At 44.1% G+C, this 24,379-nt stretch overlaps 1 protein-coding gene and 1 long non-coding RNA gene across 4 annotated transcripts; one reads left to right on the forward strand and one right to left on the reverse strand.

The window, feature by feature from the left end:
* Positions 1 to 22,259, reverse strand: TENT5C (terminal nucleotidyltransferase 5C). Of its 3 annotated transcripts, none has more exons than XM_033196428.1 (3): positions 22,144 to 22,236; positions 6,265 to 6,351; positions 1 to 5,555 (listed from the first exon to the last, which is right to left on the reverse strand). In XM_033196428.1, the coding sequence occupies exon 3, from the start codon at positions 5,526 to 5,528 to the stop codon at positions 4,353 to 4,355; it is 1,176 nt and encodes a 391-aa protein (XP_033052319.1). In that variant the 5' UTR covers positions 5,529 to 5,555; positions 6,265 to 6,351; positions 22,144 to 22,236; the 3' UTR covers positions 1 to 4,352. The 3 variants fall into 3 exon arrangements, with proteins under 3 accessions (XP_033052319.1, XP_033052320.1, XP_033052321.1); XM_033196429.1 differs by lacking the exon at positions 6,265 to 6,351 and adding an exon at positions 19,009 to 19,077 and having other exon boundaries at positions 22,144 to 22,224; XM_033196430.1 differs by lacking the exon at positions 6,265 to 6,351 and having other exon boundaries at positions 6 to 5,555; positions 22,144 to 22,259.
* A 44-nt stretch (positions 22,260 to 22,303) lies between these two features.
* LOC117074706 lies at positions 22,304 to 23,673 on the forward strand. The gene is made up of 2 exons (XR_004433675.1): positions 22,304 to 22,745; positions 23,365 to 23,673. It is a non-coding gene; the product is annotated as an uncharacterized LOC117074706 (long non-coding RNA).
* Positions 23,674 to 24,379: the final 706 nt, after the last annotated feature.

Here is a 24,379-nt window from a genome sequence, read left to right on the forward strand (position 1 = left end):
TTTTATTTAAATGTTAAATATACTTTTATTTCTCAAACTCAAAGCTTTATCAAGTTCTAACACATTTGGCATTGACAAGTGATTTTATCTGCATCAAGTAAGGTTAGTGACTACTACCAAAGAGGAAACCCCAGACCTCCTAGGCACTGCTAAGAAATTAATATTTCAAAGGCTATGCAAATATAGAACAAAAAGCTTTCAATTTAGTCTAATGGGTATCTATTTTTCATCTATATTAATTTGGAAATAAGTTGCTACCTTAGGAAAATTACATTTTTATCCATTAAAATAAAATACCAGATAGGTTGAGTTTTTTTTAAAAACACCCACAGATCTGTATTTAGCTACTTCCTCTTTAGTAGATGGTCATCTCACCTTCCTATGCACACACACGAGAATTTGCGCCAACTCTCACTAAGCCCAGGCAAAACTCCAAGCATTTTATTTAGCTTACACTTCAATTATTTTTTAAAAAGTGATAGGTAAGCAAGATTTAGGCACTTGAACTACACACACACACACACACACAGTCTTTTCTTTCCTGATCTTCACCTTAGAGTTCTCAACAAACAATCCTGAAAAGTTGCCAGATCTTTAAAAATACCTCTCCTCAACACCGCCCCCTGGCCCCACGACTTGGTCCTCTGATTTTAACTGGTTGAATTCGAGTATGTTCCAAAGTGAGTTGTGAAATTCTAGTCTCTGCAGGATTAGGGATGTGAATCTAACCTTGGAAACCAGATTGTTACAGAATCCACCCAGAAGGTTTTCCCTGACACAGAGCCCTGGTCCGACATGCAGGAAGGAATGGCCTCCATGAGTATCAGGGTCTCTTCTCACCATTGGATAACTACTTTGCTCTCTAAAAGAGGACATCTGAGCTAAGAATATAGCTGTATCCCAATACAAGGCACCAACCAGTACCAGAAAGTAAACTACAAAGGAGTTATTCCTAAAGTTAGGAAGCTGCTTTTGAGGCTTTTGAGTGGCACCATTTCCCAAAGTCAACAAAGCAGTACTAGTTAAAATCCTAACGTACCATAAGGGTGAGGGGTTAGTGGAGAGGTGAAGCTGAAGAATAAGCAGATTCAGGACTTTAGCAATTTGATTATTAACGTGTCACCACAAAACACAAGTTCATACACAGCTCGCTGTGACTCAAACTGGAATGAAGTGAAATCCCAGTGAAAAATCAAACTGGAAAAAACTGAAATGCCAAACTACATCTGTAGCATCTATCAGGAACTAAGCATCATCTTTCTTACCCAACTCACCCCATCTGCCAGTTCCCACAGGTGTGGGCCATACCACATCCCATAGGCATCCCATCAGGAACTCTGACTGGAAGGCATTAGTAATCGAGCTCAGTTTCAGCATTGAAATTATTGAATGAGGAATAGTGTGTTACTGCCAAGGTAAGATTTAACTGGGAGACTAGAGCTCAAGGTCAGGCATCCAGTGCGTGCCATTCTGCCAATGTGAGAGGAAAAGGTACTGTCTTCATCTCACTGATGCTCAACCTGACTCTAAGCAGCAGGCTAGAACAGGCTGCAGACATGCCGAAACCATCAGAAAACAGTCAAACCAGAGTCCCGAAACAAACAAGAGACTGCTTAAATTTAGATCAGAACTTGCATGTGAACTTCAGTGCCCTCTGCTACTGCCAAGTTTCATGTTACTCAACACACACACACATACACACACACACAAAATAGGAACCGCTGGACTCAGTATAAGTTCAGGGTACCTGGTGCTTCTGTGAGCATTAGGAAAGGCAGGTTTCAGCTAGAATTTCCAGGGATCTGAAATTCAAGGTAACCTCGCCTATTCTGAGGCTGGCAAAAGGCTCATAGAGCAAGTGGAGACATCACTAGCCCAGCGGTTGTGTTTTAAAAGTACAGCTTTGGTCAGTGAAGCTTTTAACCCTGATAGCTCTTGAACACATGTCTATTCTCAAACTACAAAAAGATCTGAGCTGACTAAAAAGGTCAGGTGAAGGGACTCTGAGGCTACCATGGTGCAATGGTGGCAAAGACTGGGGACTGGGTCTTTCTTGCAACTTCTGTGCCTCCTCTCATCCTCAGAAGAGGACTATCACCAGACAGGGAAAAAAAAAAAAAGCAGAAAGAACCCCAAGGACAAACTGGAAATGTAATTACTTGATGCAGATCTTATCTCCATCTGGTGCCTCATTACTCTGGTCCCCAAACCTTCTAGGTAGAAGAAATACTGATTTCTGTTAGGCAAGTGCTTCTGTTGGCGGCTTCATCCCATTTCAAAGCTTTGGTGAAACACATCTGTCATTTTTGTGCAAACACATGCCATTTGACCACAACGGCAGCTTTTTAAGGTCATGAATGACCAGATAGTTTTCAAGTTGGGATCATTCTTCATTGGGGTTCACTCTTCATCACCCCACTCTTAACACTGAAGCACCCTGGGTCCCCTCAATTAGAACCGGCCTTGACTCAAAGCCGCCGAATTCAAATATAACTAAGGCTCGCAGCAAAACAGGAGCTGATTACACTAAGCAGCAGCTTCTAGTCACCTAATGCAGCACAACATAGATACCAGCTAAGCCTTGAGTTTCAGTCATGTCTGATCTGCTTTTAAGAGGACCAAGATATCACATTCCAGAATACACTTGAAAATATACTTTTAGAAAAAGGTAAACCACTCATTTTCTACTAAGCTCTTTTGCATTAGGATAACTTCATTGCTTAAAGCAAGGAGAAAACAATCACTCCGGGCTTTGGGTTTTTATAGCCAAAGGAAGGGGAAAAAAACAAAAATTCAGGAGCATGAATTGGATTAAATCACTTTAGAACCCAAGCTGGCTGGCAATATTGAGTGTCTCTGCCCTAAAGTAATGCTAAGGGACCCCACACAACATTTCAAAACACATAATCTCATCTAAATCTACTGGAAAAAGCCACAGTAGCCTAGAACTCTCTCATTTACTAAGCTTTCTTTCGACTAGAGATTAACACTGTTTTCCTTCTAAAGTGCAGAATATAAACAATTCAAATCTACCAGAATAAGAAAGAGCATTCTCATTCACTCAATTCTTCCCAAATATACTGGAATGATTTCAAAGTGCCTTGGTAGCTCCAATGCACACAAGGCCAAACTTAATGCTAACCCCCTACCTTCCCCTTCACACACAGCACGAAGACAGCAGGTTAGATTCTAAAGCAGTTCCACAGGTCACTCAGTTCTACTGAAATTCCTGAATTGAGTTGCTGTCAAACACACCTGGAGAAGGAAGTTACTATTTTTGAAAAAAAAACAAAAAGAACAAAAACAAAAAATAGCCAAAGTACTCCAGAAGAACAGCTGTGTCATACTTGGAATGTGACCAAAATGGGTTTCCAATTAAAACATGGGAAGACCCTCACGTCAGTTACCACAATGACTCTGGACTCAGCACAATCCTTAGTCTTAGGAAGAATAAAACAAAAGCCAGCCATGAAAGAGCTGATGAGGAAAAAAGAAAAAAAAAAAAAAAAGGCTGGGAGTCATTTAATAAGAATTCTTTAAAGAAAAAAATGAACATTCACGTTTCCTATTTACAATTATCCCCTTCCACTACCACCACCACAATTCTAATTAAACATTATGTTCTACATTTTATTTTGTTTTCAAGTTACATTTCAAGAAAAGGTCATTTTTTTTTCCCTCAGCAATATCTCGCAATTCCTCAGGATAGTACAGCATGTAAACCATAAACCACTTTCAACCAGATCTCAATTCTCCAGCTATTGGCTTTGGTTTATTGATGAATGACATTCTCTGCTCTGCTGACAGGGAACAAACATAAGCAATTCAGTCCCTTGAACAAAAATTAAGTCACAAGAGCACCCTCGTGTTTACCATTTTCTGCCTGACTAAAAATTGATACAAGAGAAGAGATTATCAGCACAACTTTCACGTAACTGCTGAGAATCCCAAGTGAGGGCCAACGCAGCCTACTCAGGCTCAAGTGAGAAAACAAGTAGCTTAGCACTTCTCACACGCTGCCCAAATTCTCCCAATGTCGATTACTGCACAGAGCTCAATCCCCACATGCTAACGTTGGGACGTGACATGTTAGTGTCTATCTTGGAAAGATGTGGCTAGGTCATGCTTCCTGTAGCATTTTCCAACATGGCACTGTAATATGGGTCCTTTTAGGGTTGGCTCATGATACACTGTAGACCCATTCCAATGGGTACACACACACACAAAAAAAAGCAGAATCAGAGCTGAGTTCCCCTTTAAAAGCCAAACACCTACATCTAGAAGGAGGCTCCCCTACCTGAGAGCCCTAGCCCTATTGGGGTTGCCATTGTGGAAACCCTCAGGTCTCAAGGTTAGTTACAGGGCAGCCAGGTAGGGTAAGGCTGGCTGTAGGTAACTGGAGGATGGGCAACGTAGTAGTTGCTGAAGTTGCCATCACTGACATAAGGAGCCGGCTGGTAGTAACAGGTGACATTGGTTGCATTGGGGATGATGTTTTGTTCCGCCAGCACACGCAAGGCCAGGAGGGAGATGAGGTTCAGGGTCTGCCTGCGTTCATGCCCCATGAGACACACGGTGCTCTCGTTCACCACCCTGCGAAGGATCATGAGGTAGTCGTACTTGCTTCTCTCTTCTTCAGCAAAGTGGTTTTGAAGGTAGGTCTCCAACTTCCTCTGCTGTTCAAGGATGTCCGGGAAGTCGATGAAGAATCTGGAGCACATGTAGCGCTCTAGAGTTTTGATTTCTTCCTGGTTCGTGGGCCTGAAGTCCCGTACGAGAAGGTTGCTGTACTTGAGAAGTCCCCCGCCTCTGATTTCTTCTGGGTTCTTGGTGGCAATCAGTCTGTTCTGCAGATGGTCAAAAGCTTCCTCAAAGTCCCCGTACATGCTCTCCCCAATCACGGTGGGGTGGAAGTGCTCAGAGATGGGGTTATTAGAACAGTCATAGAAGAAAAGCAAAGAATCCAGGATGATTTGGAAAGAGTCCACACTGAACTCAAACTGACGCCGAATGGAGTCGACAAACTTCAGCTCCACGTTCTTCCCATTCTTGTTGGAGAGGGAGATCAGGCTCCAGCGGTCAGTGTCCGTGCAAACCTTCACTAGCTTCTGCACATATGCCTCCTTCAGAGTGACTGGACTGATTTTGAGCTTGTTCACACCCTCTGGCAGGAAGTTCAGAAGGGAACACAGAACCACATCTCTAACCAGCTGAAATTCTGCCTCTGTTGGAAGAGCCACATGGAAGATTAGGTCCAGGTCTTTGCAGCCCAAGCCATTGTCTTTGACCAAAACGTGGCCAGCTGCAGAGCCATTCAGCCGGACGTCCTGCACTTTGATGCCTGCCTCTTCCAGCCGACTGCGGACGGTCTGGACAATGTCCTTCAGAGTTATCTCCAAGGTTGGAAAGTTGCCTCGTCCGTGGATAGGTACAACCTCAGTTAGGACCTCGTGCAGCCGGCTAACCTGATCCCAGTTGAGCACGCTGAAGGACATGCAGTCCCTGGTACAGCTGCTCTCCTCTGCCATCTTTGGGGGATGTTCTGGCTGGGGAAACTGAAAGTGAGGGGTGAGAAACAGAGTTAGGATTCGCTTCTACATGGCAAAGCCGCTCAATGAAGTCATTATTTATTCTCTGAACATCTTCCTATAAAATGGTGATAAACAGCACTTACTGCTCAGTGTTGCTGTGAGGACTCAATGAGTTAAATACGTAAAAAACAGTGACTCCGCAGTGAAGGACAAAAACACACAAACTCATTCCATATTACTTTAGATTACTTCATAGTTTTGTTTTGTTTGGGGTTTTGTTGTTTTGCTTGTTTTTTCTGGGTGAGGGTGGAGTGTGCTGAGACAGGGTGTGTTTCGAATGTGCTGAAAACAGAATGTTAGCAAACCATATAGGACCACAGAAGAATTAGTTACTTCTCCAGCTTTCTGGCTCCCTAACCACATCTCAACCTGTTTGACACCTAGGCTACAACACTCACACACAGAATATACAATACACACACACACACACACACACACACACACACGACTTCCTTCACTCCACAAGTAGATGGATTCTCAACTCTGGGCTACCATCTCACCAATAAGTGGGAGTCCAACCCCTTCTACTGGAATAAAGCACGTTCCTTTAGCAAAATTCTCATGTCCCTTTCATTTACAGGAGAAGTCTGTCCTAACAAGTACTCATTATCTAGGGTAGAAGCAAGGAGTTGTTTTTATGACGAAATTTCTAGTCAACAAAAGGTTAGGTCACCTATGTCGTGGAACCACTCTTCCTAGGAAGGATGCCTGACACAGGACATAGCCAACTTCCTCAGGGCAGTGTGTACCTTTAAGTGGACTTGGAAAAATAAATAGTACCTTAAAGCTAACCGAGGAGAATAAAGTTGGCACTGAGTACTAGGAGAAAAACACCACTTCATCTGCTAGGACCACAAAATTTCCCAAGTAATTTTCAGCTACGTTATACTTATCAAAAAATAAAACACAACAGATCCCTGGAAATCCTAATATATACAAGCAAATACTCATATATTAAAATGTCAAGGTGCCTGTAGAGCCACAAGTTGAATATTTGCTAGATGGATGTAAAACCCACAACAAAGAGTCAAGGTGCTGTCCTCAGATTTCACTGGGAACAGTTTTCCCACCCCCTCCGCCTTTCTGACTTGCTAGACACACACAAAACCCATCCCAATGACTTCTGCAGTTTCATTGTTTGGAAGCTGCTGTGTCTGAATACACATCGGCATGCATTCTCCTAGGGTTCCAACATGGATTTCTGGCCTTGCAACAGTGCCAGGGATCCCCTATGATTGTTACTTGGTTGTCAGGGCATTGCTAGGTACATGAAGATGAGCTCTTCAGGCTCTTCCATCAAGAAGGTAGTGAAAATATGAGGTATTAATATGAGGCAGTGTGTGGTATAGACAACTCTAGTAGTAGAAATAAAATGTAATATAAAAGTAGAAGAAAGGGTGTCCCTGGTTGGGGTGAACAGGAAGGCCACAGAGTTCACTTATAGAGAGGGGACACAAGCCAACAGAAAGAGAACATGAGCTCTTGGTTGGGGCCAAGAGGCAGAAAGCAGTGGGCTGAGTATGTGATCACAGCAGGATCTGCAGGACCTGTCTGGGGATGAGTGCTCTATTGCTTGCTACAGAGTACTCGTGGAGGGGAAGACAAAGTATCTCTGAACAGCATTAAAAAGTCCTAGGCTATCTAGATCATCTTACAAAGCACTCCTAGGTTATGGATCCCGAGCAAAATCTGTGATGAATAATGTTTACTGTGACTGGTATTTGGTTTCAAGGCAGATTTGAGATAGCAGATTTCTCTTTTTGCCATATCCTTTAAACACTTAGCAGTTCTTTGTGGTCTCCCATGATTAGCACACAGTACATTTGTGTCCACTGTATGTGCCACACCAGTTGTCCCCAACCTTTTTGGTATCAGGGACCAGTTTTGTGGAAGACAACTTTTTCATGGATGTGGAAGGGGGGGTTGAGACTTGCAGCATGAACCTGTTCCTGTTTCACCCTCAGATCATCAGGCATTAGAGTCTCATTAGGTGGGCACAACCTAGATCCCTCACATGCTCAGTTCATATTAGGGTTCACACTCCCATGAGCATCTAAGGTGCTGCTGATCTGACAGGAGGCAGAACTGCGGTGGTAATGCTCGCTCACCTGCCACTCATCTCCTGCTGCGCTGCCCAGTTCCTAACAGGCCATGGACTGGTACTGCCCCGTGGTCTGGGGGGTGGGGAACCCTGAGCTACACAATTAAGTTCAAATAATTACAGAAAGTTATGGTACTGGCTTTACTGTGACCACAGCTAGACTATGATTTGGTGGCATGGGTTTTATAGATTTCAGATATGTTGGTCTACCTAAAGAAATACAACTCACTTGCTACTGTCAATCACCTGTTATGCTTTCAAGGCTCATCTTTATGACACAGGCAGGAGAAGTCACACGGCAACCAGAGGCTGTAATGCAATCAGTACTTGAGACACAAGCAACAATTTTTTTTAAATCTCCAGCCAGAACCTCAATAATGTTACAGAGGAGAATAACTGTAGGAATACATTCTGACTCAAGTCTTTTTTTTAAGGAGTTGTTCAAAAAGATGACTTGTAGGATTAAAGTCAGGACTACGCCTACGCTAGAACTGTGGTTCTGAACATTAGAGGAGGGACATCTGAGACTGGTGATAGTCTGGAAACTATGAACCTTTTTTTTTGGTGGGGGGAAGTACACCGGGTTGAGAATTTTCATATATTTTAAAGTATGTGAACTTCTAGTAGACTCAAAGTTAGAATTTGTTTTAGACAGAATTTGTAAGGTTCATATGGTAGGAGAGGCAGAAATAGCCAGAAAATATTGTGAAAAATAGGAATGATACATACTAGCCTGTAACAGATATCACAAAACCACAATAATTGAAATGGCATGTTAATTGGCCCAAAAAGACAAATCAATGGAACAAAATTTTTTAAATCTAGAAATAAAATCAGATATGTAAAGGGATTTAGTATATAATTAAAGGAGGTATTTTAGAATAGTAAAGTGAAGAAAAACATCTGGATGGTTATCTAAATTATCAAAAAGAAAAAAAATAAAAGGTGTTCCCTATTTCATGCCAAACTAAGATCTAGATTGGACAGATCAAAGACTGAATGTAAAAGCATGAAACTCTAAGAGTACTGAGGTGGAAATGCGTTTATATATACTTACACACAGTGGGTAGTTTGTTTTTTTTTTTTATAAGTCACGTAAAACCTAAAAGCCTCAAAAATGGCTATATTTGACTATATAATTCAAAAACACCATAAAGTCAGAAGGCAAAAGTCGGAAAAATATTTGTAACATTAGGCAAAGTACTCATTTCCTTAATGAATAAGGAGCTTCAACAAATCAAAAATACCAGAAGAACCCCAATAGATAAGACACAAAAGACACAAACTACATCTCAAACACATAATAGAGTCACAACCTTATTTAAGAGACAGGCAGATTAAAACCTCAACGTATCATTTTTATCTATCAAATGGGCGAAGATCAGTAAGTCTGATGTGTGGGAATCAGACTAGTATACTGCTTGTGGGCTGTCTCTGGACATAAGACACTTAATTTTAAGGAGATATACTCTTTGACATAGGGATTCTACTTCTACTTTGAATTTTATCCTCGGTATATTTGCAAGTATACACAAAATATTCATTGGAGAATTATTTATAAAGCTATAAGTATTCACCAATAGAAGATGGCTAAATGATCTGATGTGTTTATAAAACAACATAGAAATGCATGCAGTTGTTCCTACAGATTTAAGTATTCAGGGTTTGTTTTTGACAATTCAAGATGACAATTCAAGATGGCTGTTCTTTCTGTATGACTGTGAAATGCTCATCAAGACTCATTAATAGAAAAACAAGTTAATAGCAAAACTGTTAAAGTCTATGCTTACGCATGCATATAAAGTCTCTGGAAACATACACAGGTAGTAGTTATCGCCGGTACCAAATACTTCTTCTAGTTTGGGAGAAGTAGATTCAAAGTTAGAAGAGGAAAACTTATTTTGTACCCTTTGAATTTGGAATCTATGTATGTATTAGTTGAAGAAAAATTAAAACCTTATGATCCATGTCCTAAAGCTTCTCCCTTAGGAGCTTTCTATTCATCTGTTGCCTTATTTAACTTCTTCAGTTCCCATTTTCCTCCCCTCCTCCCCTCTACATTCCGCATTCCCACATCCATGTGCCAAAATTAAATACACTTGGAGGCTTCATCTCCAAGACATAAATGTTGATCTCTACAGATAAGCGGATGAACAGGGGAAGAGAGACTTTTTTCTTTAGAATGCCTTTCTGTCAAGTTTCTACTCATCCTTTTTAAAAGATGCTCATTTAAAAAACCCTCAAACTCTCTAAATCATGCAAAGCCATCTCCTCTCATCTCATTCAATGTTTGTTAACCAAAAGAAATTTTTTTTTTCAGTTTCACAGAATTGCTATTTCTCATTTCAAACATGGAGCTACCCTTGTGATACTGTTAAGTTGGTTACTGGCTACAGTTGCAAAAACTTTAACAAACACTTTTTTCAGAAATACGTTATGCCTGTGGTTAGCATCTTCCATGCCAACTTCTTCTCATCCATATATGAATACTGGAGTTAAATTCTGGGGGAGAAAGTCTGTATAAAAGCATAGTGTGGGACATGATGAATGCCAAGTCCATGGTGGAGTTTTTCACTTTCTCAATTTACCATGATTTACACAGAGAGGAGTTTAAGCCACTGGAGACACAAATTTAGGCTGAGTGCTTAGCTCATTAGAAGAGCATAAAATAAATCATTTGTGCCTATTAGAAAGGGATTCTTCATTGTCCCTCACTCATCCAAACAATTTCAAATACCAAAAGTACATTTTTAAGTTACTTAGACAAACACTGGTATTACTAGAATAAATCCAAGTCATAGGCCCTCAATGTTTAGATAACACATCAGTGCTTAGTCCAACAGTTTTTAGTTTTAATTAACCACGTTAAATCAACACTGATATAATCCCCACATAAAAGAATCACGTGGAACACACATTCCCAATTCATGAAAGGCCCTGGTTAAAGGCAAATTCTAGTTAGCAGAATTAACAAAATAGAGAACAAATTAATTTGCAGCCTAGTAAATTCAAACTACAGTGTTTGATTTCCCTTTTACTTTTTGAGAAACAGATTAATTGTATTTGCACAGTAGAAATGGGGAAAGGTGGAAACCATAATTTGTTCCTACAGATTTGAGAATTCGGGTTTTGTTTTTGACAATTCAAGATGACCAACTATCTCAGGTACTTTGAACTCCCTTTTCTTCTGTTATCTGACTGCAGTAAAGGTAGAATACACACACTGAAGGTGGCGGGGGGCGGGGGGGGGAAGAGGTTTGCAGAGACAGCAGCAAAAAATGAAAAGACAAACTAGGCCAGAAGGTTAAACCAAGGTCCCTGAGAAAAAGTTTGATGTCTAATCATTTCCCATTGCTCAGGACAGAGCTGCTCAACGCAGATTGGTCTGAAAACCTACGTTTGAGCATTAAATAGAGGGGGGAGAAAAAGCTATTTCTAGTCCTGCTTCATAGCTTATCTAGATCTCTGGACTAGACAGTGAACTGCAGAAACACGATGAAAGGGTGAGGAACCCAAGGTGGGCGAGCAGGAGAGGCAGGTGCACAAGCTGGAGGGGAGGTAACTGTGAGCATTTATAACATTTGCACGCAGGTCTTTGGTCAAAGCAACACTAATTCTTATTTTGTGCCTGGCATTAGACATAGAAACTGTCCACAAGGTTCTTGGTATGTGTGGAGACATACATCTATCAAGTTAAGGACTGGATATATCTTAAGTCTAGGTCTGTGATCTTTAACATGAAAGCTATAGAAATGATTGTCTAGAAAATTTCAGGAAAATGCTCAGGCTTGAACTAAGGCTCTCAGCTATTGAGGGCTTTCAGCAGTCCAGAGGCAACTAAGCATTACCTTCTTCTGACCCTCCTGAGGGTTTATGAATACAAAAGAAAATCAAACACATTTCAGCATTCCTTTGGTAACAAATTCTCTTTCACAGTTTCTGGATGTTACCTCAAATGTGTGGTTTTTCCCAGTAAAACTTTCTAAACCAGGGTAACAGCTGGAATCTTGGGCAATGGACCAAGCCTGGTGGCAGACTCCAAGAGAAGTGTGTACACAGAACAAAGACACCTGTGGGCCCTGGCTCCTGGCCAACAGGGGACCCGTGCACCTGTGGCTCTTCCCACACATCTTCCACACAAACCGCTCCGCCGTGTACAAGAGGACACTTTAGACAAAAAGAGACCATTCCATTATATATGAAAACCTGGAGAATTTAAGCAGAAGTAAAAGTGGTGGCAATATACTTCATACTATCCTATCCCATTTCTTCCCTTAGCAAGAGTGAATGAGAACCACAACTCTGAGACTATTTCTTAGTCACTTGTGAAATGAAGGGTGTAGAGGTGTGTGTCAAAGCAAATGGAATAGTACTCAGTATGAGCCACTTCACACCAATTCCCATCTAATCCTCATAGGCACTCTAAGGAAGCTACAACTGTCCCTTTTTCACAAATTAAGTAATAAGGTTCAGAAAAGATTAAGTGAATTGACCCCAGGTCCTCAACTGCAAGACTAGTTAGTCTGGGAATTGGTGACTCCTTCCCACCAAGCTCAAGGTCTGCCATGGTGGATGGGAGGTGGACACAGAGTGACAAGCACATGTCACAACCCACATGTGCACTGGGATCACCAGTTCTCAAAGCCACTAAAGTAATCCTTTCTAAAACAGACGTTATTGGTCCTAACAAAAAAGGACAGAGCAACCTTCTGTTTACTGTGTAACTGTGACACCTAATCTTTCCACTGCCCCATCCCCACCATACGCACTGAAGATAACAAAAAGCTGGAGTCAGTCTTTACTCTCTCCTTTTGTGCAGATTCCAGTTAAGCGAAAGATGCCAGGTGGCTTAGAGGTGCTCCCCCCAACCTGGCCAGAGACACCAAGGAAGATAATATATTGCCACAGTGTGTGGGAAATCCCACTTCTCAGTAGGGGAGCACATCAATTGTTTCATAATATAAACGTTTAGTTCTGCCCACATCCTTTTCTCTGGCAGGTGTTAATACATGCAGAGCCCTCCAAGGGCTCTTCATATAGCGGCAGCCACAGCCACGGCCATGGGACGCCAAAAGTGACTAGATGTTTAGCTGGGTACCCTAATGAGCCACCAAACTATTTTACAACATCACAAATAGGCAGTAAAACAGTGCTTTCACGGCTCTATCTGGATCAATCATTTGATTCCTATAACAACCCTATAAAAGATACCATTCCCCCTACTCCCCCACTTACAGATGGGAAAACTGGAGAACACAGAGGATGTGCAAATTGTAAACTGTCCAAGGATGCACTGCTGGTGAGTAGCAGAAAAGGAATTTAAGAGTCTTCCGAAAAGGTGGATAGGTTTGGTGGGGCAGGGAGCTTGAAGAAGAGCTGGTTGCGCTTAGGTGGTCAGAGGAAGGAAATGACAATAAGTAGAAAGAAAAGGAAGGAAGGTATAAAGATTTTTTTAAAATAAGATTCTAGAAAAGAAGTTTGACTAGACCACTAAGGCCACCTGAGTGAGGTAAGGCCACATGGCAAATTCTGAAAGCAACGGAGAAGCATTTAGAACTGAAGTATCTAACAACTGTTAGCACAGAAACTCCAGGTTGGAGCTACCAGAACTGAAAGTGATTAAGTGTAGAAATGCTAATTGTTATGCTACTATTTGTTTTAAAGGAACAATGGCTGGGAGAGGAAGGTTTAGGATCCTAACTTCCCAGGGCGCTCCAAGATGCGGGCTACGTTGCAGAGCAGTGGTTTTAGAGAAACCAAGTCCAGAAGAGAGAGAGAACCCAAGAGTGGAAGGTGCTGGGACAATCACCTTGCTGAACTAGTAACAAGAGGAAAAACTGATGGCACAGGAGGGAGATTATCAGGAATGGGCTGATCCTGATCCAGAAAACAAAGGCATGCGGCTTTGCTCGTGGAATAAAGGAACAACTACTGAGACTCGCTCTGATGGCTGGGAGATCAGAGTGTTGATAGGCTGATGAAGCAACAGAACAGGACACTAGCTACAGTCAAGATGGTAACCTTCTCAGATAAAAGACGCCAATAACCCAACTGGAGCTACAGAGAAATGGTTGATAAATTTGCAGAAAGTGACCAGGACTTAAAGGGCCAGCCCAGGAAGGAGAGCTGGAACAAAACTGAAAGCAGAAAGTCTGGAACCTACACAGGACCTCATGAATGCTGAACCTGAGAGCGGACACTGTCACTTCCCCCACCCGCATGTAGTTTGACCCTTGAGATTCTTTCACTCATAAGAAAAGAGCCAGGATTTTTGAATGACCAAGGACCTTGGTCATTTTGCTTGGCATGTGCAGCAGCAGATAATTGGGCAGAAAGGAGAAAAACCAGGGTCAACATGGATATGGCCTTCTGAAGAAAATAATCCTCCCTTACTCCTTGAATTCCTTGGGGGACGAAGGCCAGAAGTTATCTAGGAAGGGTTTGGAGGCAGTCTGAGGAAGCCTTTTGTCTGCCAGCTCCTCCCTTAGGGCCTGACCCCCCAGTAAGGGAGGGGCCCACATTCTGGAGACTCCTCCACAGCCCCAAACACATGAAAGTTACAGATAACAGACACTAGAGTGTTTCATGTACATGGAAAAGGACCTTAGATTATGAATGGCCTGAAGCAATAAAACCAGATAAAATAATGCTTTACTTTTTAAAAGGCCAATAAAATATATCCTATGCTCACTATTTTTCCAAGACTTTATTTTTACAGTTGCCCACTTAAATGCCCGCAACACATTCTACCTGAGTTCAAAGAAATAACTGCCCCAGGCCACAAAGCTGTGCCCAGAGAAAACATTTCTAAGTCAGTGACACAACAAACCCCACAATTGGTCTTTTCTCACTCTCAGCTCCATCACATCCAGCCAGAGTCTCATTCTGTTTTCTCAAGGTTATCATCGTCCTCCAGCCATTTACCAATGATGTTTACTAGAGTCAAAAAATTTGGTTAGATTCCCACATGAGCTGTGGAAAGCAGCCCTGGACTGAAACCCAGGCAGGCCATAGAACCAGGCTGTGATCTCGGCTGTCTAAGGGGCCTCCATAAATTCTCACTTCTCACTGAGAAGTGAGAAGCCAATACACAGTCTGAATGGTTATCACTGGGCTCCGTCCACAGACACCCACCAATGACAACTCCAAACGGAAAGCTCTTTCCCACCTTTGCAAATAGGATGCTTAAGCAAGTGTGGATGGAGAGATAACGCTGGAAGAACCAACGCTGTGGCCGCAAAATAGCAAACAGAATCAAAACACTGGCCTAGATATTACAACAGGGGATGCCACACAAGTTCAAGTGTTGAAAGGAATACTCTGACGTGGTTGCAAATGGAAATATTAACAAGGTCAGAACACAGACATCTTTAGATGGAAGCTGGGCATAAAAGCCTTGATTTTTTTCCAAGGTGTCAGCATGAAGTGCTACACACACAACTTGAAATGGAAATAATCCTTGTTGCTACTTGGTAACTACCTTCCCACCATCAACTGCTTCTTTCTAAATCAAAGGTGTTACTGGTCTGAATTCATTTAAAGAGCTCCCCAAAGAGAGCCTGCCTTTCTGTTCTAGAGATTGCCTAGACTTGAGAAAAATGAGATGATTCCTATGGAGGAGACTGCTTACTCTAAGAATGACTCAGTTTACACGCAATCCACAGGGTTTAAGAGCTGACAGCGTCCCTCGGGGTTTCATCAAAGGCTGCTTTCACGGGCTACTTTACCATCTAACTCTCCAGCCTACAGCTTTAAACAGTTGTCCAAAAGGAAGACCTCAGTCAGTTAAAAGTCCTGTCTAATCACTAGCAGCTTCCCTGGCTGGGCCTTATCAGGAAAGGGACAAGCAACTCTAAGTTTCTCAAATGCCACCCTTATCATACGTTAGACCATAAACATACCCCGTTCACACGTGTCTAAGTGTGAGCTGACCTCCATTTCAGAGCAGATGCTAATGACGTGCACAGTTCCGTCCAGGTTTGGGTTTTGCACGGGTCCTTCCCTTAGGAGTTGGCATTCAAGTTGCAGGTTCCGGGCATCCAGGTACTGCGCACAGCAGCAGCCCATGTTTAGCATTTATCAAGTAATTAATGTGCTGTCACTAGACAGCTCAAACACCTTTGACTCGAATGTTATTTCCTCTTGCAATTTCACTCAAATTTTAATTGTTGATAAACTGAGTCCTGGTCCCCTGCCAGTCTCAGAAGATTTTATCAGCAGTTCCTTGAAATTCTATTGCCTTATTATTATTCTCTAAGAAACTATAAAAAACAAGAGAATGGACACTGGGCTAGGAATCCAACACCACGTGTTTTAGCGTCAAGTCTGACGCACAGGGTGAATGAATGTCCGTAAGTTAGCATAACCGACTTTCCTTTCACTCTTTCAAAAATGTGCATGCCCACTGTGTTTTGAGCACTGCTCCAGGAGCTTGTGATACCCTGGGAAGAAAGAGACAAAGATCCTTGGCCCTGTGGAGCTTATATCCTGCTTCATACTCTCCTTCCATAACTTTGGGTTGTTAACTCTTGCCTACCACACATGCAGAATCAGAACTTGAGAGTGAAACATTTTTGCTGATGGTCTAGACTTATGCTGCCCAATACAGTAGGCACCGCTATAAGCGCAAAAACACACACCGGATATCAAGGATGTGGTAACAGGAATGTAAACTGTCTCATTTACATTTTTTATATTGACTACATACTGAAATGATGAAATTTGATATGGTAGATTAAATACACTTACTAAAATGAATTTCACTTTTCTTGGACACAGGGTCTCACCCTATTGCCAAGGCTGGAGTGCAGTGGTTCGATCACAGCTCACTGCAGCCTTGACCTCCTGGGCTCAAGCAATTCTCCTGCCTCTGCCTCCTGAGTAGCTGGGACCACAGGCATGTGGTCACCACACTCAGCTAATTAAAAAAAAATTTTTTTTTTATATAGATAGGGTCTTGCTGTGTCATACAGGCTGGTCTTGAACTCCTGGACTCAAGGGATCACCTGCCTCAGCCTCCCAAAGTCCTGAGATGACAGGTGTGAGTCACTGCCCCTGGCCAAATTTCACCTACTTCTACTCTTTAATGCGACTACTAGGAAGTTAATAGTGTCTCTCATATTTTTACTGGAAAGCACTAATCTAATTTATTGTTCTTATTATAATGAAGAAGCTGAAGGCTGAAGAGGTAAAGGCTCTGCCAGGACCAGAGCCCAGGTCTCCCCACAGCTAAAGTCAGCCTCAGAAGCAGAGGAGGTAAAAAAGATGACAAACAGCCTGGGCACAGGAGATAGCAGCAGTGCTAGCTCTAGCTGAGCTAGCTGTAAGCAAGCCTCTAGACATGTATCAGGCACTCGATGAGTATGCGTCATCTCTGCTTCTGGATCAGTCCTCTTTCTGCTACTGCTGCGCTGCAGTTATTCCACAGGAATGGCAATTGAAACTGCCCAAGTCCATACAGCACTGGCTAGCTGTGGAGATCCTAATGCCCATCTCTAACTACGACGAGCAGAGGGCAGTGATGGATAGAGTGTGTTTGGGGATCAGGGGCAGGCAGCCAGGCAAGGTGGAGGATTACCTCTTCTATCTTCGTAAGGGCTAAACAAGTTGAGAGACACTTACGGCAACGTAAGAGGGTGTGGGCAGGTTCATGGATAATTTTCTTCTCAAAATGTTTTTATAGGAGGCTAAGTATGGTAACAGTATGGGACTTCATGCTTACCCAATCAAAGATAAAATTTAAGAACTAGAAAAGAAGGTAGAAGGCAGAACTATAAGAAAGTATTGGCCGGATGCGGTGGCTCACACCTGTAATCCCAGCACTTTGAGAGGCTGAGACAGGCAGATCACAAGGTCAAGAGATCAAGACCATCATGGCCAACATGGTGAAACCCCATCTCTACTAAAAATACAAAAAATTAGCTGGGTGTGGTGGCGTGCACCTATAGTCCCAGCTACTCGGGAGGCTGAGGCAGGAGAATCGCTTGAACCCACGAGGTAGAGGTTGCAGTGAGCAGAGATCGTGCCACTGTACTCCAGCCTGGCGATAGAGACTCCATCTCAAAAAAACAAACAAACAACAACAATAACAAAAGTATTAATGAAGCGAGGTATGAAATGAGCGGGTCCTCAGATGGGATAAGTTCAGTCAGAAGCCCGTGGGAAGGGCCTGAAGCTGGATTCAACGTTTGGTGAGAAAGGAGTAGCATTCCTTTGTGCAGATATGAGTATCTGTTCTGTGAGGCAAAGAAGGGCAGCTAGGGAGACTCTGCCATGGGGGCGGTCAAGAATAAAGAGTCAGAAAGGCACGGTCTTGAAGAGGAGGCTCAGCTTCCAGAGGTGCAGGCAGTCCCTGTGCGCTTGGATGGAGTTCCAAATGCACAGACTGTAGAACTAGCCAGAGGCAGAGGAGGTGGACTCACTTACTGCCCTCATCAAGTTGCTGTCTACGGGCCCCTAAACCAGGTCAGTGATGACAGTGGGAAACAATAAAAAAGAGAAAGAATCAGCAGAACTAGCAACTGAGTGAACAGAGAGAAAAGGCTGAGTGAGCCATGTGAGGCTGGTGTCAGGGAGGGTGGGAAGGATGGGAAGTGCTTAAGGGAGTGGGTCTGGAGCTCAGCTTGAGGAGTTTCAGCTGTTGGTCAATTAGCTAGTCACTGCCCCTCAGCTCCAAACCTATACCCCTGTGGCCTCTATTTAAAAGGACACAGCCATTGGCCTGCCTGCCTCAGTCCACCAGGAGAACACCCACTTCAAGTACACCTCCCTCTCTGCAACCTGCCAACTGAACATGTATCCAAATGACAGAACACCTTCTGTGTGCCAGGCCAGCTCTACAAGCAGGCACTGGGGAGTCAGCAGTGAGCACAGATCCCGCTTTCCAGCGCTCATATGCCAGTGGCTGAGACTAATGAGAGAAATCGGAGGGCCTCGACTGTGTGATAAAGCCAGCCCAGCTCCTCCTGCATCCAGAGCTCTTCCAGAGGCATTTCCAAACACCATTGCCTTGGCGTCCGCAGCACCTGGCACTAACTACTGCCTAGGAAGCACTTAACTACTTACTGACTCAATCACGGTTATCCAAGAAATAAACAACACTCCATGCAGTTTTGTGACCAAGACTCCAAGACTTTAGTCTCAAGCTCCGAAACTAAAAAACATCCTACATGGAGAGAGTTGCTTAACATCAGCAATTTTTTTTTTCATATTTTTTTTCCTGTTGTTCCAAGAAGTTTTCAAACAGTTCTAGAACAGACTGTAGGGGCCAGCTGTACAAAATCTATTAATTCTAAACAATTCTTCAGGTTTCCTTACCTAGGTGAGCTATATAAAGATGCTTCCTCTAAACTATTTGAATTCCAAATGTAAGCTTCTTTATGAGGCCTACAATGAAAGCGTAAAAACGTTTGAGAGATCTTACCGCCTGAAAACGTCACAAGAAATCAGCAGTACTAATGTACTCAAGCAGCTTTAAACACATGAACATTTCTTTAAACACAGAGGTGTCTGCTTCATTATAATACAATTTTTGCCAATTTACTGTGCTATAGTCAAGACATCAAGATGGCAAGAAGCATTTTCCTACAGTACCTTGTTTACCTCCATGACAACACAAAAAGCAACAGACCTTATCTAACCCAAGTAATGTTTTATTCCAAGTAACCTCACATTCCACATTACTCCTTAACTCCTAAACACACACACATGCACACAAAATAGCAGATACACGCAGAGACAGGTGTGAAACCAAGAAATCCCAAAACACAAGTTTAGCTTAACTCATGAAACTAGTTTTGGGCTTCCACGACTTCTCTCGGTAATACAAAAAAAAAAAAAAAAAAAGGTTCAACTCATCCACTGAGAGCCTTTGGTTGCCATTCTTTAGTAGGTAATTCCACGAACACAATATTGATCGGAGACAAAAGATGAAGACAGGGTCCTGTGTACTTTAGCAGTAAAAACAAGTTTTTTAATGAAGTTTTTAAATTTTCTATCAAATGTGTCTGGTTAATGGTACTGTGAAAACACGTGCACTACCGTCCACTTTTATCTTTACTGCTGCGCTGTTCCTTGGACTTTCAGAAATATGAGGAATTCTGTTGTTTGACCGGCAGTGCAAGATGTGAATGATCTGCCCTGGCCTTGAACACAGGAGGATGTGGGCTGAATGTGTGCACTATGGGGAGATAGGGCTGAGTGGGGACGGGCCTCTGGAACTCAGGAGATTTCGGTGCCTACCTGTGCTCACAGTAGAACAGAAGAAACCAGGTAGAGACAGCCACAGGTGCACAACTAAGTCATGCTCACCCTGCCAAGCAGGCCAAGAGCCAAATCCTTTCCTTCAGAGTTACATGAATTTAATCCCTGGATACAAGGTAGGTATTGTGGAAAAAACAGCATAAGGAATATGGCTGTTAATTCTATGTGCTCACTAAAGTTGCTTATGAAATTAGGGACCTTTGTTTTGGTAACAATTTAGAGGCCTCCTGGCAGAGTTTTTTTTTTTTTTTTTTTTTTGTTACGGGAGCACACCCGCCCCCCCACGCGCCGCCCCGCATAGCTACCTGAACAATTATATACAATATACCAAAATCTTCCTCAAAACTCTTTATTGGAAATATATGTACTCTAAAGCTATGGGTATACCTTAAGAGAAAAAGTTTGTTATCTGAAATAAACTAAGCTTGACTCCAGAGATCATTTTCCATCTTCACAAACAACAATGTCAAAGGACAGAACCCCTGCAGCCCAGCTCAGAGGTTTCCCTAAAAGCCCAGAGAAAAGTCAGCATTCTTTACTCCCCATCCCCCTCCCCCTTTAACACTGCAGGGCCTAACGTGGCTGGTCTCACACCCTCAATGATACCCTTGGGGATTTAAGACAGTAAAATTCTGGGTAAGCTCTCCTACCACTCTTGCGGCTGCCCAACTTACTTCCTGCCTCACTTCCTTGCCAAGTTACTCACGTTGAAAGGTTGCTGTCGCCCACAACGGTCACCCTCCTTCCTGCAGGCAGAGGGCAGCTGAGCCAGCCAGGAGTGTACTTTGGGAGGATCTAATCACCCTAACTTTATTTCCTGGGCTGGTTCAGTCTCCTAACCCACCTACAAAGTAACCTGAAGACCAAGTTGTCACAATAGGAATAATTATGCACATAGTATTTATAAAAGCTTTCTTACTATAAGCGCTTTTAAGCACTTCATTTGTATGCACTTTATATCTCCGTAAGAAAACAAATGTTAAAAAGGAAGCAGGCCCCGACTTAATTAAGCCAGGGAACTCATTAGAGCCCTACAAACGCCTACCTCCGGACAAAAAAAAGGGCGAAGGGGAAGGCAGCTGACACTATCCCTCCCGCAGGGTCCAGCCCTAACAGTGGGTTCTCCAGAAGCTCGCCAGGCATTCATTTCTCCAGGGGAACGCCCTTACTTGGAGGTAGCGCTGCTTGGTTTTCTCGCCCGCCGGCGTTGAGTTCAGGTGTGCAGGCTACCAACCTGTATTCTTCAGGTAAGTCACCCTCCTCTGAGACTCGCCTCCCACCCTGCTCCCTCCTGCCTCGCGACCAGTGCGAAGGGAGTCCCCGAACTGCGACACCTCCCGGGGCAGCCGCACCGCTATCCGTCCGAGTCGACCCTCTCGCCGTGGCTTTTCACCTACGCAGTAAGCAAGTTTCATTTTCAAAAGGGGAGGAAGCAGGTTTCACAGACACCGCATTCCCGAGAAGTTTCCGAGAGACGCGCAGCGCACAAGCACTGGCTTGGATCCCTTTGCTGCTCTTGGTGTCCACAGTCGAGTGTGAGTGCATTAAACTTAAGGATCTCTGCCCTTCTCCTTAAAACCCAGGACTTGGCAATGAGCCTAGGAAGCGCCCCTCCCCTCCCCAACCAGATCCAAGCCCCGGACCGCTGCGTCTCCAACTGCGCCTAGTGAAACCGCCGAATTCGAATTCGCACTCCGCGGGCCGGCGGAGGTGTGCGCGCCAGCGGGAGCGTCGGGACGAGCCCGAGAGACTGCAAGCCAGGAAGAGGGGCAGGGGCGTCGGGGGACGTCGTCTGATCCAGGTAGGAGCGGAGACGCAGATCACACACTCTTCGGATGCCCTGCCTGCGCCCAGCCAGCGCGCAGCCCGCAAGACGCGCGGAGCAGGAGCTCGCTGGAGTTTGCCAAGCCCCAGGTCTCTGGAAAGCTGTAGTTCCCTCTCGGAGCGTCTCTTCTGGCCCTCTGGGACCGCTGTGTCAGGGGCGGGGGTCCTCGAGGGAGCAGGAGGGGAAAGGAGCACCGGGTCTCGGCACCTGTCCGCAGCTCCCTCGGGTCCGCCTGCCCCCTACCAGGCTGGACAAAGACCTGAGCACCGCTTGCGGGGGGCGGACCGCCGCCAGAGCAGAGCTCGCGGCTCACTGGGGCTGCCGTCACATCCCCGCACCTTTAGAATAGGGGATCGTGGACTCACCTGGGCGATGGAAGAGGAGGCAACAGAGGCAGGTCCTTGGCGTGGGCAGGCCCCAGCAGGAGCAGCGCGATCTCTACAGCCCCCAGGCAGCGGCACCGAGTGAGCCGCCGCGCCGCCGCCCCCTCCGTTCTTATACCGCGGGACCACGCCCCCCCGTCCCCGCCCCTGAGCCGCCCTCCCGGGGAGCCAGGGGCGGGGCGGGGCGGGGCGGAGCCAGTCCTCTCGGGACCCTTCCGCCGGGTCCTGACGGCGGGGGCGGGGCGAGGGCTGCCCTCTGATTGGCTCCTCGGGTGAATGGTTGCCAAGAGACGAGTAAATCCTCAGAGGCGGGAAGGGGCGGGGTGCACAGGGAGGCAGCACTGAGCAAGCGCAACAGAGGGGACTGCGTCGACACCCCGTTAACTTCGGAGTTAGTGGGACACCTTTCTTTTTGCTTAGTACGCTTTCTGCCATTCCTGCCGCATAACTCTCTCTCCCCCAGGCTTTTCCCACGTCCATCCTGTTCTCTCGCAGGCCGGTTTTTCTTCCGCCTCTCTGGGGATTTTCGCGTTGGTTCTCCCTGCCCCCAGGAGTGAGGCGGCTAACGCCCACATCTACCTCCGGTGTGTGTTTTCGAGGTCGGAAAAAACTTACGGTTTCTGGGCCCTGGGCATCTTTCAGATTCCCCAAGCAAACTGGCTGGAGGTGAAGGCGTGGTCTTCGGGGAGAGAGCGCCGGCGGCTCTCTGGCCCCGGGAACCACCTGTGTGCAGTTAGTGGGACTAAGGGCCTCGGGGAGTCCATCGCCAATGTCGACAGCCGCAGCCGCTTCGGCCCCACTCGGAATGCCACAGCACTTGGTCCAGTGTGTTACATAACATGCAGGCAGGGCTTGGACACCATCCATTCATTCCATAGCGAGTGGTTTACAGCCCAGGTTGTGAATTCAGACTAATCTGACTTGAGATCTCCATTCACCACTTAAACTTTCTATAAGGCCTTAGGCAAGTAACTTAACCAACCCTCCAAAAACCTGCGTCTCCTTTCTGTAGGACAAGACTAAGAATGGGACAGCTTTGTAGAGTTATATAAGTATTAAGAAAATACTTGGGAAACAATTAGTGCAGTGGCTAGTGCCTGTTAGAAAGTGTGTGGCAAATGCCGTATGTATCAGATAGTAGCCAATGTTGGACAGTGTTATTTATCAATAGATATTATTGTGCTTGTATTGATCCTCTACTAGGTGCTGGGGAAAAAGATTCCTTCCCAGATGCAGTATTTACATCTCCTCCGCCCTCCTCTCCCATCCCTGCCTGAAATAAGTGTGGACCTCCTGTCTGTCAGACTTTGAAGAGTTCTCAAATATGTCTTTCCCAGTGAGGGAGAGGTGAGTGAGTATCCAGGAACTTAATGGGATAGGACATCAATATGAGTGCTTACAGGGAAAGCCAGTGATTCTATTGTTAGACACGAAACCAAGACATATGATCTAATTTTTTGTTTTCCTTTTTTTTGAGTTATAACATTCAGTAAAGTGCACAAATCTAAAGTGTCCAGAATGATAATTTTTTACATATGCATACACCCATGTAACTGCCACCCACATCAAGATGTGGAACCTTTCCAGCTCATTCCCGCCCCTTCCCATTCAGTATCCCACAAGGGTTACCACTATTTTAACCTCTATCACCATAGGTTAGTTTTACTAATATTTGAACTTGATATGGATGAAATACATAACATGTACAATTTCATGTCTGGCTTCTATTGCTCAACAGTGTGTCTACGAGATTCATCCATATTGTTGTGTGTAACAATGGTCCATTCTTTTTCACTACTGTGTATTACTTCATTATATAAATATTCAACGATTTGTGTACTCATCCTACTGTTGGTGGACATTTGGGTTGCTTTGTGTTTCTGCCTTTCATGAAGCTGCTGCAAACATTCTTACACATGTATTTTGGTGGACATAGCATTCATTTATGTTGGGTATATATATATACCTAGAACTGGATTCCTGGTCCATAGAGTGTTCACATATTAAACTTTAAATACACTGCCAAATATAACAGTTTAGGTTCCAACCAGTGATATGAGATTTCCGGTTGTTTCACATCTTTACCAGTATTGGTATTTTCAGTCTTTTTAATTTAGAAAATGGGGGAGGATGTGTATTTCACTGTGATTTACAATTGCATTTTTTTTTTTTGATGATCAAGGATGTTGAGCAATTTTTCAGATGCTTATTGTTCATT

The sequence above is a fragment of the Trachypithecus francoisi genome, unplaced genomic scaffold, assembly GCF_009764315.1.
Source record: "Trachypithecus francoisi isolate TF-2019V2 unplaced genomic scaffold, Tfra_2.0 Lachesis_group5, whole genome shotgun sequence".
Lineage (NCBI taxonomy): Eukaryota > Metazoa > Chordata > Mammalia > Primates > Cercopithecidae > Trachypithecus > Trachypithecus francoisi.

Excerpts from the sequence above, each read along its gene's own strand:
- TENT5C (XM_033196428.1), bottom strand. The coding sequence starts at position 5,528 with ATGGCAGAGGAGAGCAGCTGTACCAGGGACTGCATGTCCTTCAGCGTG.